General features: G+C 42.8%; 1 protein-coding gene across 2 annotated transcripts in view; it reads left to right on the top strand.

Annotated features, from left to right (window-relative positions):
- Positions 1-18061, top strand: part of stab1 (stabilin 1) — a 217287-nt gene that overhangs the window by 75711 nt on the left and 123515 nt on the right. For both annotated transcript variants that reach the window (XM_080181778.1, XM_080181779.1), the window contains 3 exons: positions 7448-7546; positions 11138-11224; positions 12452-12563. In XM_080181778.1, the coding sequence (XP_080037904.1) occupies positions 7448-7546; positions 11138-11224; positions 12452-12563 (298 nt within the window). The remainder of the gene's footprint in view (positions 1-7447; positions 7547-11137; positions 11225-12451; positions 12564-18061) is intronic.

Genomic DNA, 18061 nt, shown 5'->3' with positions numbered 1-18061 from the left:
CCCCGAAAATTCTCTTATAAACCACATCAGTCTTCAGTAGGGGCCACACTTAAATTTACCACAATCCCCTGGAGAATTCTCCTCCATTTCAGCTATTCTCAAAGGTAACACTTCCATTTGCTTTCTCTTAATGGTGGATGTCTCAGTCTCTTTCTTGCTACTTTTCCAATGCTTTCAGGCTAATCTTTTTGCATTCTTTACCGCAAAATTCTGCAGACTCCACAGTAGGTTATCCCACTAGGCAATCTTCAAGCTTCCATTCGCTCACAAAGTTTAAACTGAGATTAAGCTTCACCTGCATTCTGCATGCCAAATGATGATGTTAGCTTTTTTCTCTGCTTGTGGCACAGGTCTAGCTAACTGTTATTTTGTTTGGCCATCTTATTTCAGTGAGTTTCCAACTATACAAGGTCTAAGCTGCAACTAACTCTCTCAGCAACCACACAGATGAGTTGAAACCAGAGAACTTCCCTAAGCTGCACACATTTCCATGACAATGTAATCTGCTCTGGGCTGTCCTCAAACCAACCTTTAGGTTAATTCACAACTTAAAATTTTTCCTTTGATTTGATCACATGATTGTTTTTTACAGCCTTTCACAGTTCACTGAATGCTTTTAAAGTAATTTAGCTCTACCTCCTAAAAGAAAACCATCTCTCTGGACTGTCCTTATTATGAACATTGCACATATCACCTCACCAGCTCTTTAGCCAAGTAAGTCCATGTGCTGAATTATGATTTCACGTTTTTGGGTGTTAACTTTTGTCGCAACATGACCCCAAACCTTTAAGTGTAAAATTCTCCAACCTTGTCTTAATTGTGTCCATCCTATTTTCTACAGTTAACAGTCCAATTCAAATAAAAGCAAAAGCTAAACTAAAACATATAAACGATGAATTATTTGCTATAATATGGTATTGTTTAGGGCTTGAAATCATAGAAACATACAACATAAAAGGAGGTCATTTGGCCCACCAGACATGTAATGGTTTTTGAAAGGACTAACCAAGTATTCCCACTCCTCTGCTCTTTTCCCATGGCCCTGCGTATCTTGCCTTGAGACAGTCTTGAGTAAGTATGCTTTAAAATATTCTGCTAATTATGGTTCATTTGTTTGGCCAGTTTTTTTCTTCTTTCCTGAAAATGCTGACTTACTCGATAATGATCGGGATTGGGAACTTTGACTAATCGTTTTCCTTTCCACCCTGAGACCAATGAGAGGAGGTAACAGTACAGGTCAGCAATCAAATTCTGACCAATGCTTCTGGTGTCAAAAAGACAAATCCAGATGGGCGACCTTTTGAATAAATGTTGCTCTATGTAAGTCACAACATGCACTTGTCTGGTTTGGACTCAGACCAAATTGATTGAATAGTAACAATCTCAATGTCATGAACCCAGTGTAGTGATTTTCTAGTTGCCCGGAACAATGGCACTTGGTAGCGTATATCATCAAAGTTCCACTGCTACGCTAAAATGATGCACTGCAGCTAGTGAGCCGCAAATCTTGAGTATATGATTTTCTTAGAGTAGAACCAAGTCAGCGTTATTACAACGAATGAGGGTGGCCCTCAAGTAAGCATGCTTGGTCACACCATATTTCTCATATTCACATTAATCTGGTAGATATGGTTAAAATTAATGCTCTTTGTACTGCAAATTATTTCAGTGAGTTTCAAACCACACAAGGTTTAAACTACAACTAACTCTCTCAGCAACTACGCAGATAAGTTGAAACCAGAGAACTTCCCTGAGTTGCACCAATCTCCATGACAATGAAATTTGACATTTAATAGCTGACATTTAATTGAACGTAAATTCTGAATCTCACAAACAGTCCGGTTAGAGTACTTAATGAATACTTGTTAGATATTCACAGGTGGGCTTGTGTTGCAGGGCTTATCTTGCTCACCAGTCTGAAATTTACAGTGTTATCGTTTATTCCAAAAGACAATTTCCATTTTCTAATGAGAATGGCATCTTGTAACAATATGCTAATTACCTGAATTAATTAACTTTGAGATTTGTAATTAACAGCGTGATTAACATCACATCTAAAAGACAACTAATATCAGATCAAAAGAGAAAATGCTGGAAAATCTCAGCAGGCCTGGCAGCATCTGTAAGGAGAGAAAAGAGCTGACGTTTTGAGTCCAGATGACCCTTTGTCAAAGCTAACGGCACGGTGGCACAGTGGTTAGCACTGCTGCCTCACAGTGCCAGGGACCCATGTTTGATTCCCGGCTTGGGTCACTATCTGTGTGGAGTTTGCACATTCTCTGTGTGGATCTCCTCCTGGTGCTCTGGTCTCCTCCCACTGTCCAAAGATGTGCAGATTAGGTGAATTGGGCATGCTAAATTCTCCCTTAGTGTACCCAAACAGGCACGTGAGTGTGGTGACTCGGGGATTTTCACAGTATCTTCATTGCTGTACCACAACTGTACTGCAGGAGGACACCTCGGAGGGCTCATGCAGCGAGCTGTATGGGTGGAGCTCAGGAATAGGAAGGGTGTAGTCACAATGTTGGGGGTTTACTATCGGCAACCCAACAGCCAGCAGAAGATAGAGGAACAGATATGTAAGCAGATTTTGGCACGGTGTAAAAGTGACATGATCGTTGTGGTGGGAAATTTTAACTTCCCTTATATTGATTGGGACTCACTTAGTGCTAGGGACATGGATGGGGCAGAGTTGGTAAGGAGCATCCAGGAGGGCTTCTTGAAACAGTATGTAGAAAGTCCAACTAGGGAAGGGGCCATACTGGACCTAGTATTGGGAAATGAGCCTGGCCAGGTGGTGGACATTTCAGTAGGGGAGCAGTTTGGGAACAACTCAGTAAGCTTTAAGGCACTGATGAATAAAGATAAATGTAGTCCTCAAGTTAAGGTGCTAAATTGGGTGAAGGCTAATTACAACAATATTAGGCAGGAACTGAAGAATGTAGATTGGGAGCAGATGTTTGAGGGCAAATCAACATCTGGCATGTGGGAGGTTTTCAAGTGTAAATTGATCGGGATTCAGGACCAGCTTATTCCTGTAGGGATGCAGGATAAATATGGCAAGTTTTGGGAACCTTGGATAACGAGAGATATTGTGAGCCTAGTTAAAGAGGAAAAAGAAGGGAACACACAAAGCAAGTGTGGAATACAAAGATAGTAGAAAGAAACTTAAGCAAGGAGTAAGGAGGGCTAAAAGGGGTCATGAAAAGTCATTGACCAGCAAAATTAAGGAGCATCCCAGGGCTTTTTATACGTACATAAAAAGCAAGAGGGTAACCAGGAAAAGGGTTGGCCCACTCAAGGGCAGGGAATGGAATCTGTGCGTGGATCCATAGGAAAAGGGTGAGATATTAAATGCGTACTTGTGTTAGTGTTCACCAGACAGATGATGAGTCTGTGAAAGGGTGAGTAGATGCTTTGAGTTATGTTGAGATCAAAAAGGAGGAGGTATTGGGGTTTTTGAGAAATACTAAGGTAGACAAGTTTCCAGAGTCTGATGGAATATACCCCAGAATACTGAGCGAGGCAAGGGAGGAAATTGCTGGGGCCTTGAGAGAAATCTTTGTATCCTCACTGGCTACAGGGGAGGTGATGATGTGGAGATGCTGGCGTTGGACTGGGGTAAACACAGTAAGAAGTCTCTCAACACCAAGTTAAAGTCCAACAGGTTTATTTGGTAGCAAAAGCCACTAGCTTTCGGACCCCTGACCCTTCGTCAGGTGAGTCCCCTGTTACTGAAAGCTAGTGGCTCTTGCTACAAATAAACCTGTTAGACTTTAACCTGGTGTTATGAAACTTCTTACAGGGGAGGTTTCAGAGGATTGGAGAATAGCCAATGTTATTCCTGTGTTTAAAAAGGGTAGCAAGAATAATCCAGGTAGTTACAGGCTGGTGAACCTTGCATCAGTGGTAGGGAAATTATTGGAGAGGATTCTTTGAGACAGGATTTACTCCCACTTGGAAATAAGTGGACCTATTAGTGAGAGGCAACATGGTTTTGTGAAGGGGAAGCCATGTCTCACTAATTTGATTGAGTTTTTTGAGTAAGTGACAAAGGTGATTGATAAGGGTAGGGCTGTGGATGTTGTCTACATGGACTTTAGTAAGGCCCTTTGATGAGGTCCCTCATGGCAGACTGGTGCAGAAGGTGAAGTTGCACGGGATCAGAGGTGAGCTGGTAAGGTGGATACAGAACTGGCTTAGCCATAGAAAAAGTCTGACAACACCAGGTTTTAGTCCAACTGATTTATTTGATAATAGACTCACAAGCTTTCGGGTTAGTCCCTTCGTCAGGTGAATGGAGAGTTCTGGCCTCAGACAGAGCACATAAAGCACAGACAGTTTAGAGATTACTGATTAGAATGCGAATCCTTACACCTAACCTGCTGTTCAAGACCTGAAGTGGCTGACAATGTGAGTGGAAGGAGCACTGATCACAGGTTACAGAGATGTGTATTGTCTCCAGACAGTACAGTAAGTGAGGTTTTGCAAACCCAGGCAAGTCACGGGGGTTACAGATAGTGCGACATGAACCCAAGATCCCTGTTGAGACCGTCCTCATGTGTGCAGAACTTGGCTATCAGTCTCTGTTCAGCGACTCTGCGCTGTCGTGTGTCGTGAAGGCCGCCTTGGAGAATGCTTACCCGAAGGTCAGAGGCTGAATGCCCGTGACCAAAAAGTGTTCGCCAACAGGAAGTGAACAGTCTTGCCTGGCGGGACATGAACAGGTCTTGAACAGCAGTTTAGGTGTAAGGATTTGCATTCTAATCAGTAATCTCTAAACTGTCTGTGCTTTATATGTTCCGTCTGAGGCCAGAACTCTCCATTCACCTGACGAAGGGACTAACCCGAAAGCTTGTGAGTCTATTATCAAATAAATCGGTTGGACTAAAACCTGGTGTTGTCAGACTTTTTACTGTGTTTACGCCAGTCCAACGCCGGCATACCCACATCTTAGCCATAGAAGACAGGGAGTAGCAGTGGAAGGGTGCATTTCTGAATGCTAGGAGCATCCAGGAGGGCTTCTTGAAACAGTATGTAGAAAGTCCAACTAGGGATAAGTGGTGTTCCTCAGGGATCAGTGCTGGGACCTTTGCTGTTTGTAATATATATAAATGACTTGGAGGAAAATGTAACTGGTTTGATTAGTAAGTTTACTGATGATACAAAGGTTGGTGGATTTGTGGATAACGATGAGGACCATCAGAGGATACAGCAGGATATAGATCAGTTGGAGACTTGGGCGGAGAAATGGCAGATGGAGTTTAATCTGGACAAATGTGAGGTAATTGATTTTGGAAGGTCTAATACAGATAGGAAATATACAGTAAATGACAGAGCCCTTAAGAGTATTGATAGGTACACAGGTCACTGAAAGTGGCAATGCAGGTGGAAAAGGTAGTCAAGAAGGCATATGACATGCTTGCTTCACTGGCTGGGGCATTGAGTTTAAAAATTGGCAAGTCATAATGCTGCTTTATAGAACCTTAGTTAGGCTGCCCTTGGAATATAGTGTTAAATTCTGGTTGCCACACTACCAGAAGGATATGGAGGCTTTGCCGAGAGTATAGAAAAGATTTAGCAGGATGTTGCTTGTTATGCAACAAGGATAAGTTGGAGAAATTTGCTTTGTTCTCACTGGAACGACGGAGATTGAGAGACGACCTGATAGAAGTCTACAAGATTATGAGGGGCATAGACAGAGTGGAAGAGTCAATTACTAGGGGGCATAGATTTAAGGTGCAAGGGGCAAGGTTTAAAGTTGATGTACAAAGCAAATTTTTTACACAGAGGGTGTTGGGGTGCTTGGAACTCGCTGCCGGGGGAGGTAGTGGAAGCCGATGCAATAGTGACTTTTAAGGGGTGTCTTGACAAATACATAACTAGGATGGGAATGGAGAGATATTGTCCTCAGAAGGATAGGGGATTTTAGTTCAGCCAGGCAGCATGGTCAGTGCAGGCTTAGAGGGCTGAAGGGCCTCTTTCTGTGCTGTAATTCTCTTTGTTCTTTGTTCAGTGTTAATGTAAGCCTACATGTGATTAATAAATAAACTTTTACTTTAACTTTTGGTTTCATATTCAAGCATCCACAGTAATTTGCTTTTATTTAATAACAGAGCAATGCAGCCAGCAGTAAATTGGATGTTAAGTGGTAGTATAGTTCACACTGAGAAGACCAAATCAACATACTTGTTTGAAAGGTTGACTGCAATGTTCTCCTGTCACCTCTACAGTTTGTGTTATAAAAGCAGAAAATGCTGGAAATGCTGAGAGGTTCTGTGGAGAGAAAAAAAGAGTGAACAGCCGCACCTTGCGCTCTTGCTGGTGAGCTGGGAGGTAGGAAGGGTGTTTGCTTAGATGCAGTGGTGGTGTACTGGAACCTCACTGCTTTCCCAACTCTGCCAAAATTAAGTTGAGGGAGGGAAGACTCATGGTCGAACCTCGGCTCTGCCATCAATTGAAGCCCTTCAGCGGCCAATTAATGACTGCGTATGGGTCACATCCCGCTGCCGCTTGATCCTTGATCCTAGGACTCGAGTGCCTGCTTTTCTGGGAGCAGCCTTGGCCTTCCCAGCGATGCTGCTGAGCACAAGAGCTGCTGGCCTCTGATTGGCCATCACAACATGGAACTATATCACTCTTCGTTCACTGTAGCAGCCTCCAAATCCTGAAAAATGATCCGGAAAGCATTGTGGTATGCCCCATTGTAGTTCAAAGAAGTGGCTCACCACCACCTTCTCAAGAGCATGGAAAAAGTGCAATAAATAATGGCCTGGCCAGCAATGCTCATATCCCAAGAACTAAAAAATAAGTACTCAGCTTGTCACGGTTTGCCTGGTTCTGAACAAAGACACTTGCAAATAAATTCATAATATCCATTTTTATCTTGAGTAATATTTATTGCTATGTTACATGAAGAAATCTAAGATGAAAGAAAAAGATTAGTATCAGTTCCCAAAAGAAAAACAAAATGGCCACAATTCCCAGCAAGAGACAGTATCGCACAATTATTAACTCTTCCATTCTTTGCACGTGAACCTTCAAACTTTTTTCCCTTATTATGTCCATATGTGGTGAAATCGTTCCAAGTCATGAAATATATTCATGTGGAACTCTTTTGTTGACTGATTAACAAAGGTGTAATAATAATCAGATTAATCCCTGACAGAACAATTTCATATTAATATGCTCAAAGCACAAACTGCAACTTCAACCGATTAGATGTTGTAGAAAATATACTTTGAAAACTACAATAAAGTGCATATTTTATCAAGAGCATGCTTAACTCTAACAAATGGATTATAATATTTACAAAATTTCTGAAACCAATGAACATAACTAATTTTCAATGTTGAGTGAATTTGTGTGTCTAATTTTCAAGTGTTGTTATGAGAAGTGCATGATTTGTATAGCAACTTCATTCACAGCAAAACTTTTGTATCTGCAGGAAACGTATATACAAAATTGTGCGTACGATGTATCAATTGATGATGTTATCTATAGTAGGAACTCTGGCTGTGCTAGACATTGTAACCAGACCGTTGTTGTAAGTATCTTGCATTGCGTCATGTCTACTGCAATGAATTAATGATTTATGAGCTGCACATTATTCATCTGACCTTGTGCCTTGATAAATTGCGTCATTTGGGGATTTAGAACAGTACCAACATTTCAACAGTATTTTACAATGCAACAAACCAAATATTATTAATGTGCAAAAACGTTGTTAAATGATAACCTCAGGATATTGTGCTGATTAAAGAACGTGTGCCATTTTGAATTTGTTGGAGATTGGAGAAAAATAAATGAGTTTTGAAATAATAATGATGAGGCGCTGCTCATTGGGATATTGATGTCCGGTCATTGCAGTGTTTTTATTGGCAGGTGGAGTATAGTATAAAATGATAGTGCTGTTATTGTAGAACATATGATTTCCTTTCAGTTTGTGACCAGTCAGAGCTGGGTCAGAAGCAAAGAGCGGGCTGCTTTGAATTATCAACAGCTGTTTCATTTCTATAAAGATTAACAAATTGTAGAATTTCTAGCACGGAAGGGGGCGATTAGACTCTTCATGATTGTTCCAATGCTAGCTGTCCATCAGGACCTGCCCATTCTAATCCCATTTCCTTGATCTTTATTCATATTCTTTATGCTCCTCCTTTCCAAATATTTTTTCGCTTTCTTCCTAAGTGATCATGTTTCTGTCTCAACAGTCATTTGTAGTAAAATGTTCCAAAGTAAATGTACCAACAGGCCACAAAGGGTGAGGAGCCTTGCAGGCAGTGCTTCTGGGGAAGGAAGAAAGGGAGAGGGTTGGAAAATTAAGTCCCAGCCTGTACATACCCAAATTGTTGTGCGCCCAATGACTTAACAGGCAATTTCTGGGCAAAAGATGAGGCCGTGCTTCCAGCATGCACGTCCCTCACTTTAATTGTATATTTATTTACATTAGACCCCTCGCCCGAACTTTGAACTGGTGGTGAGGGACTGCCTACAGCCTATTGCTTGTCCAGTTGAAATGGGTGCTTCAGGGATCTTGGGGTCTGTCCTATTCAAGAAAGCCTCTCAAAGGTAGGTAGATATTGGTGTTCTATGCAGATTTCTTTTTGCATCTTCTGGTAAACGTTGTTGTACTTTTCCCTCTGCATTAGTTGTCTTACTGGGAATTCTGTATTTTGGAAGGTTTTGCAGCATTATTCTTCATCAGTAAAGTGTAAACTTGTGCATTCCTTGCCCTTTATAATACTGGCTGCTTTTGATGGGCTGCCAATGGAGGCGGAATGACACTTGAGGCATTGTCCATTCACAAAAATATCTGGGCTGAAGTTCACAGGTCTCTCCACACATAAACATGGATACAACTGGGCACTTTAGATAAGACCTGGCTTCCTTGTCTCCACTTCTGTCACTATCTTTCTCCTTGAATACTGTCCTGTATTTTCAAACATACATTTCTCCATACACCTCATACTTACCACCTCCATCTTGTGTTTAACTAATCCCCCATTGCTCAATGGGGAGTTTTAGTTTAGATGAATTCATCCCGTGTAGGGCTTTGTTCTGCCTTGTAACAGATCGGAATGGCATAGAAATCTAGAGCCAACCCTTCAACGTCTGTCTAGATATGCAATGATGTGTCTGATGTACTTTTCCTTGCCTGATGTAACACAAAATATCTTAAAATATCCACCTGGAATCTAACAACTAACCTCTTGCGCTCCCTTTGTAAGGCCACCATCCTGACCTTCCTTAAGTCATTGGTTCCAATGGATTTAGGGTGCATTATATTGGCAATTTTAGAATAACATCACTGGCATCTTTTATGTGATATACACTGTAAGGGGCAGGTGTAGTGACTGGACACAAAGTTCTATATATGCTTGAAAATGCTTACTTTTTACTTCACTGGATGTTGTTCTTTCCTCTGATTGCAAATCACTGATGGAACAGTCAGGAAATATCAGTCATAAACACATTGGAGGTATTTTTAACTTCTGGCAATAATGCAAAATGCACAATAACAGATCAAGCAGCTGTTAAATTCCTCACCCAATTCTTATTTTCATGATATTGCCTGTTTTAAGCTATCACCAAAAACTAAATGTATTCTTTTTAGAACTATGTTTACACTTTCACTCAAAATAGTGAATACAGGAAATCAGGCCATATATTCATGAGGTCATGACGGAGGAAATTTCTATAAATTAGTTTAGGATGTTAGCACAGGTACTGACAGATAGGATATTGGACCATAACCGTAATTCCCACATGGCGATTCCCATCTCAGCTAAGTACTGCAGGAGACAGTTGAAGGACTTGCGTAGAAAAATACATGTGTTTCTTATCTCGCAATTTCGTTGCTTGAAGGCTAGAAGCAAGTTGATGATCTTGTTGGGTAAAATGGAGATTGGAAAGAGCAGAGAACAGTTGAAAAATTGGGGATCTTTTAACCCATCCTACTGATGGAAGCAGGATAGGAACACAGTGTTCTTAGGCAATTTTGTCTCATTGCCATCTTATCTTTGCCCTTCTTTAGCTGTCTAGTTCACCTTGGCAGAAGCCTCATTAATATGTCCTAATTAAGTTCATGTAATCTCCATAGGAAGATGATTGCACCCTACTTAGAGGTAGTCATTCAGCAAAACCTAACAGGGAATGAGGGCAGCACTGAGGCACAGTGGTTAGTACTGCCACCTTATCGGGCCAGGGATCCAGGTTTAATTCTGGCATTTAGTGACTGTCTGTGTGGAGTTTGCACGTTCTCCCTGTATCTGTGTGGGTTTTCTGCATGTCCCACAGTCCAAAACATGTGCACATTAGTTGCATTGGCCATGCTAAATTGCCCCTTAGTGTTAGGAGGACTAGCTTGGATAAATGCATGGGGTTATGGGGATAGGGCCTGGGTGGGATTGTGGTTGGTGCTCTAGTTTCCTCCCACCCTCCAAACATTTGTGGGTTAGGTTGACTGGCCATGCTAAATTGCTCCTTTGTGTCCAAAGATGGTTAGGGGTATTAGTGTGGTAAATACATGGAGTTCTGTGCTAGGACCTGGGTAAAATGCTTTGTTTGAGTCAGTACAGACTCGATGGCCCAAATGGCCTCCTTCACTCTAGGGATTCTATGACTCTAAGGTAAGACAAAGATGTTTCTTAAGTGAGGCCAGGAGGAACTCGGCCAGACTCCAGAAGGAAATGGGTGACTGCTCTCATGTTCCTCCTTTACACCCACAAAATGGCCCCAATTCCTCCCTCTATCCCCCACTCCCCACCAAGATGTGGCAGGTGGCCTCTGGACCCCGCTATTTTTACCTTGCTAGCTATCGCTCTCTGCCTACTATAGACAAGCAGATGGCCAATAGGGCAATCTGAGGTCTGGCCATTAAAATCAAGCAAGACCTCCCAGGGAAATTAGCAAGTGGAAAGGCTGTGAGCTCCCATCCCATTTCACCCCCAACTTTCCTCCGGATGCACAGTTAAAACCCCATCCCAATATGGTTCTGTTGGGATGGGGAAAGTAGCCTTAATTTTCAAAATAATGTACATGAATATTCAATTTACAATAAGCCTTGTTGTCAGCAAGAGAATCTCCATGATCTTTTAAAATGTGCTGAAAACCTGATATTTCTGTTTCGATGTAGAAACCAGGATGCTGCAAGGGGTTCTTCGGTCCAGACTGTAGACCTTGCTTTGGTGGTTTCAAAAACCCATGTTATGGACATGGACAAGTAAGTTGCTGGAAAATTCACCATATTTCATTCTTCAAATTAATGTCAGTAGAAAATGGCAAAATATCTATGAGGAAATAATATACTGTTGACCTATACTAAATCTGCTGCAGTATTAGACTTTAGGCACTTCGGAATGGAAATTATTCTGGATCCACAAGCGTGTGTAACACTCAGTGACCAATGCTACCCAAAGTAAGATACTTGATTGACTGAAATCGATCCTCAGGCCTTGTCAGCATACTAGGCCCACTGGACCCACATTGGCTTCCTGCCTCAAAGTTAAAGGGCTGAATTCCGCAGTGACAAGGGCTGCATTTAATGGGATACCCCAGTGGAACCGGCAGGACTAAAGGATCCTGCTGGCAGCCAATGGCAGGTCATTTCTGCTGCTGTGAAACCTGTGGTGGGTTGGGTGGAAAATCCTGCCCTGAATTCTTATCCCTGGATCATTTTACCAATTAGCTGTAATTTTACCACAGGAATCGGAACAGGTGAGGGGCAGACCGTGAAAAGATTTGTTGACCTTGGGCAGGATTTTGCAATTTCAGGATGAGCAAGGCCATAAACTCCCACCCATCAATCATTTTCTGTCAGATTTCCTCCAGCCGTACAACCTCCACATCCTCCTGTGTTTCCGTGATTCCAGCTTCCTGTTTATCATTTTCTCCTTTTAGTCTACCATTGGTGGCCTGGTCTTCAGACTCATTGCCCCAGTTTCTGTAGTTCACTTCCCAAACACTTCAAAGCCTCCCCCTACCTTCCTTCAGGCCAACCCTGTTTTCAAACTTTTGGGTTTCACTTTCTAATCATCTTCCTTTGGTTCAGAGTCTCCTCCTATGAAGGATCTTACAGAATTTTACTGTGATAAAAGGCACATATTAATTGCAAGATATTGTTGTGGTGATAGTAGTGACAGAGATCTGAGAGTTCCCTTACCAACATTAATTCCTTGGTTACTCATTCTGTGCACACATTGGGTGCCTTGTTTACTTTGATAACCACAATGGCCATTTGAATTGTAATTCATTGGCTGTGATGACATTTATGAAAGGCACGATATAAGTGCGCATTCTTTCCTTTTTTATCCAGATAAATAGATAGATAATATTTCAAATTCTCAGTTACGTTAAAGCTGCTCGGAATGTAAGGCATGAAGGAGTTCATTTAAAAAAAAAATCCTTTGGAAGTTTAACAATAATAACTGACTAATTTTATTCCTCGCAGTGCACTGATGGAATAGAAGGAGATGGTTCATGCAAATGTTATTCAAACTTTAAAGGAATTGCTTGTCACATTTGCTCTGGTCACAACAAACATGGTGAAAACTGCAGCCAAGGTCAGTGAATTACAAACTTCACAAAAGATGTCAGTGTGGGTTTGCAGATAAAGAGAAAATATGAACTGCGGCATGGTGGCACAGTGGTTAGCACAGCTGCCTCAGAGTGCCGGGAACCTGTGTTCAATTCCGGACTCAGGTGACTGTCTGTGTGGGGTTTGCACATTCTCCCCGTGTCTGCGTGGGTTTCCTCTGAGTGCTCCAGTTTCCTCCCACATGCCAAAGATGTGTGGGTTAGACTGGCCATGCTAAATTACCCCTTAGTGTCAGCGAGATTAGCAGGGTAAATATATGGGGGTTACAGGGATGGGGCCTGGGTGGGATTGTTGGTGCAGGCTCAATGGGCTGAATGGCCTCCTTCTGCACTGTTGGGATCCTAATGATACCTGTCACAAAAGTTGTTTCTTGTATTATCATTTATTAGCTTGGAGAATTTCTCTTAATGTCACCAATGGTGCATGACTTTTAACAACTAACGCTACAGATGAATTGATCGGGATAGATACCAACTGGTTAATTTTAGATACAGATAGATGTCAGTTGGGTCACTTTAATTTAAGCCATCAGGTCAGAAATCAGAAGATTGATTTTCCCCACTTAATATTAGTCTGCAGTGGCTGCAATTACTCTCAAATCAGCATTACACCCAATCGTAAAATCATAGAATCCTGCAGTACATAAGGAGGCCATTCGGCCCATTGAGTCTGCACCGACCACAATCCCATCCAGGCCCTATTTCAGTAACCCTACATATTTACCCCAGCTCAGCCCCCTGACACCAGGGTCAATTTGGCATAGCCAATCCACCTAATCTGCATATCTTTGGACTGTGGGAGGAAACCAGAGCACCTGGAGGAAATCCACGCAAACACGGGGAGAACATGCAAACTCCACACAGATAGTGACCCAAGGCAGGAATTGAACCTGGGTCCCTGGCATTTGGAGGCAGCAGTGCTAACCACTATGCCACTGTGCAATCATTACCAACTTCCAGATGGCTAGGTTGTTACGATTGCCCCTGACTTAACTTAACATCTGTAGTTGGAAAAATGCTAGAATCCGTCATCAAAGAAGAAATAGCGAGGCACCTAGAAAAGAATGGTCTGATCGAGCAGACGCAGCACGGATTCGTTAAGGGGAAGTCGTGTTTAACGAATTTATTGGATTTCTATGAGGATGTGACTAGTGTGGTAGACAGAGGGGAACCGGTGGATGTGGTGTTTTTCGATTTCCAAAAGGTGTTTGATAAGGTGCCTCACAAAAGGTTGCTGCAAAAGGTTAGGGTGCACGGAGTTGGGGGTAAGGTGTTAGCATGGATAGAGGGTTGGTTGTCTAATAGGAAGCAGAGAGTTGGAATCAATGGGTGCTATTCTGGTTGGCAGTTGGTGACTAGTAGAGTGTCGCAGGGATCGGTGCTGGGGCCTCAACTGTTTACCATTTATATAGATGATCTGGAGGAGGGGGCTGAGTGTATGGTAACAAAATTTGCTGATAACACGAAGATCAGTTGAAAAGCAAATTGTGTGGAGGGTGTGGAAAGTCTGCAGAGAGATCTGGGTAGGCTGAGCAAGTGGGCGAGGACCTGGCAGATGGAGTATAATGTTAGCAAATGTGAGGTAATCCACTTTGGTAGAAATAATAGTAGGAGGGATTATTATTTAAAAGGCGAGAAGCTGCAGCATGCTATGGTGCAGAGGGACCTGGGGGTCCTTGTGCACAAATCGCAAAAACCCAGTCTGCAGGTGCAGCAGGTGATCAAGAAGGTGAATGGAATGCTGGCCTTTATAGCGAGGGGGATTGAATATAAAAGCAGGGAGGTCTTGCTGCAACTGTACAGGGTACTGGTGAGGCCGCAGCTGGAGTACTGTGTGCAGTTTTGGTTGCCGCACTTGCGGAAGGATATATTGGCCTTGGAGGGAGTGCAGAGAAGGTTCACTGGGCTGATGCCGGAGATGAGGGGGTTGGACTATGAAGAGAGACTGAATAGACTGGGTCTGTACTCGTTGGAGTTTAGAAGTCAGAGGGGGGATCTTATAGAGACATATAAAATAATGAAGGGGATGGATAGGGTAGAGGTAGAGAGATTCTCCCTGCTCAGAAAGGATAGCAGGACTAGAGGGCACAGCCTCAAGATAAGGGGGTGGGGGACAGTTTAGATCGGAGTTGAGGAGGAACTTCTTCACTCAAAGGGTGGTGAATCTCTGGAATTCTCTGCCCGTTGAAGTGGTGGAGGCTACCTCGCTGAATATATTTAAATCATAGACAAGGGAATTAAGGGTTATGGGGAGAAAGCGGGAAAGTGGAACTGGTCCACTTCAGATCAGCTATGATCTTATTGAATGGCGGGGCAGGCTCGAAGGGCTAGATGGCCTACTCCTGCTCCTATTTCTTATGTTCTTATGTACTTATTTTAAATAAGCTAGTCGAAGATCAGCATTTCATCCCAGTGAACGTTGTAAATTAGAAGGAGGCATGTTCACAGAATGGCTGTGTTGCCTCCCATTTCCCCATATGTGCTGGTAATGGGTGATCCTCTCCATTGGTAACATGTTCAGTACTTGGAAAATAACCCAAACTCTCACCTAACACAGATCTCGTGCCAGTAAAAATCAATAAAATGCTTTTTATTCCAGGATAAAATCCAGTTCCAAGATGAGTGTGCTAATAAACATGTTAAAAGCAAAATAATGTGATCTAAACAAGCAAAAAACAGAGCTTTACAAGTTCACAAATTTTGTTGGCAATTTCAGTTTGCTATAGTTGTTTTACAGAACTGCCTGTGTGCAACCACCACAGAATATATTCCATTGCGGAAAGAATTCTTTCAGACTGGATTTTCCCCCATTTCCCGCTTATGAGAGCAGGTGTGAAAAATATGTTCTATCCACTGGCTGTAATGGTGGGTTTTCACACTGTATTGCCTGCTCCTTGCCATATTAATTATGCACACACAGGAAACACATTGGATTGCTGGGGGGACGGTATATAATTTGCCTGCTATCAGCTCACTTCTTCCTTACTCCTGGCGTCATATTTAAAGTGCAGTTGCGCACAGCCTTCTCAATGTCGGCAACCTTGGACTGCCCCACTGAAGGCATGGTCCATGAAGCCCAAGAAGATACCAACCCCCAACTTCCATGATGCTTCACAGGAGCATCTGTTAGGCGTACTCGAGGCCTGCTGCCATGTCCTCTAACCCCGCTCTGACTGCAGGAGGTCTGACAAGGTAACCATTCCAGCTTGAAGGCAGTAGCAATGATGGCCAGTGTTAATGAAGCACCGAAGAGGTCAGCCACCGGTGCAGGAAAAGGGTGAATGATCTGATTCATGCTGACGGAGTAAATCAATCATTTCATCAGTCTCAACTCACACACTCAAAAGCCAATTTTAGATACAATTTGTCAAATTGCCCTGGATCCCATGGGTTATCACCTTCTTGCTCAGTCCCCCATGTCCCCCTTGTCAAAAGCCTTATTGAAGTCCACATAGACTACATAACCTGCACTGCCCTCATTTACACACCTAGTCACATCCGGATCGCTGGGGGGGGGCAGTATCTAATTTGCCTGCTATCAGCTCACTTCTTCCTTACTCCAGGCGTCATTCACAATTTCCAAGATGGCGACAAAGTGTGGTGACTCCTTGTGGGCTGTGCCCAGCACACTTTCTAATTCTATCTTTTACTTCTGTTCTATGCTTTTAAAACTCTTTTCTAAAACTTTTAACCTCTTTAACAATGTCTTAATACATTCTGCACCTTCCCCTTTCCTGCACTATGTACGGTATGCTTTGTCTGTATAGTACACAAGAAACAATACTTTTCACTGTATATGAATACATGTGACAATAATAAATTAAATCAAATCATTGATCCCACTCACTGCCAGCTCAAGAGACATTACCACTCATTGTCTAACCTTCATGTCTCCATCTGACCTCACTTCTCTGGAGCTTCATCCTCATCCCATCAATGGCTCCACTGACAATCCACACATGCAGGCCCTCAGCTCCAGCTCCGATACCACCTCGGATGAAGAGCAAGAGGATACCACAGCAGATGATTGGCCAAAACACTCACCTGCACTGTCCACCAGCACAAAGGGACACAGCTCAGTGGGATCTAATTCCAGTTGGCAGGAAAATTATTGGAAAAAATTCTGAGGGACGAAATTAATCTCCACTGGGAAAGGCAAGGATTAATCAAAGATAGTCAGCACGGCTTTGTCAAGGGGAGATCATGTCTAACAAATTTGATGGAATTTTTTGAGGAGGTGACGAGGTATGTAGATGAGGGCATTGCAGCTTATGTAGTCTACATGGACTTCAATAAGGCTTTTGACAAGGTACCACATGGAGGACTGAGCAAGAAAGTGGTAACCCATGAGATCCAGGGCAATTTGATAAATTGTATCTAAAATTGGCTTAGTGGTAGGAGACAGAGACTGAGCAAGAAGGTGGTAACCCATGGGATCCAGGGCAATTTGATAAATTGTATCTAAGATTGGCATAGTGGTAGGAGACAGAGAGTAATGGTGGAAGATTGTTTTTGTCACTGGAAGCCTGTATCGGGTGCTGTACCACAGGGATTGGTGCTGGGACCCTTGTAGTTTGTAGTGCACGTAAATGATTTAGATGTGAATGTGGGGGATATGGTCAGTAAGTTCGCAGATGGCACCAAAATTGGTGTTGTGGTAAATATTGAAGAGGAAAGCCGTAGAGTACAGGACCACGTAGATGAGCTAGTCAAGTGGACAGAACAGTGGCAAATGGAATTTAACTCTGAAAAGTGTAAGTTAATGCATTTTGGAAGATCTAATAAGGCAAAGAATACACAATGAATTGTAGGACTCCAGGGAGTACAGAGGACTGGAAGACATGGAGTGCATGTCCAAAGATCCCTGAAGGCAGCAGGACATAAGAACATAAGAACATAAGAAATAGGAGCAGGAGTAGGCCATCTAGCCCTTCGAGCCTGCCCCGCCATTCAATAAGATCATGGCTGATCTGTCATGGCTCAGTTCCACATTCCCGCCCTCTCCCCATAACCCTTAATCCCCTCTCTTATCAAAAACCCATCAACCCGCGTCTTAAAAATATTTAGCGAGGTAGCCTCCACCACTTCAACGGGCAGAGAATTCCAGAGATTCACCACCCTTTGAGTGAAGAAGTTCCTCCTCAACTCCGTTCTAAACCGCCCCCTCTTTATCTTGAGGCCGTGCCCCCTAGTCCTATTATCCTTTCTGGACAGGTAGATAAGATGGATAAGGTGCATATGGGATACCAGTGAGTGAAAAGAGTAAGGGGGATCTCATTGGAAGTTATAAAATTCTAATGGGGTTAGACAGGGTGGATTCAGAAAGAATGTTCCTGATGGTGGAGTAGTCCAGAACCAGGGGTAAACCTTTTATGAGGTGAGGTGAGGCAAAATTTCTTCTCCCAGAGAGTGGTGAATCTGAGGAATTCACTGCCATAGAAAGCCATTGAGGCCAAAACAATTG

This window comes from Carcharhinus amblyrhynchos, chromosome 3 (genome assembly GCF_965287045.1).
Source record: "Carcharhinus amblyrhynchos chromosome 3, sCarAmb.v2.hapA, whole genome shotgun sequence".
In the NCBI taxonomy this organism is placed as follows: domain Eukaryota; kingdom Metazoa; phylum Chordata; class Chondrichthyes; order Carcharhiniformes; family Carcharhinidae; genus Carcharhinus; species Carcharhinus amblyrhynchos.
The sequence above is the reverse complement of the archived record's forward strand: the minus strand, read 5'-3'. Positions and strand labels throughout refer to the sequence as shown.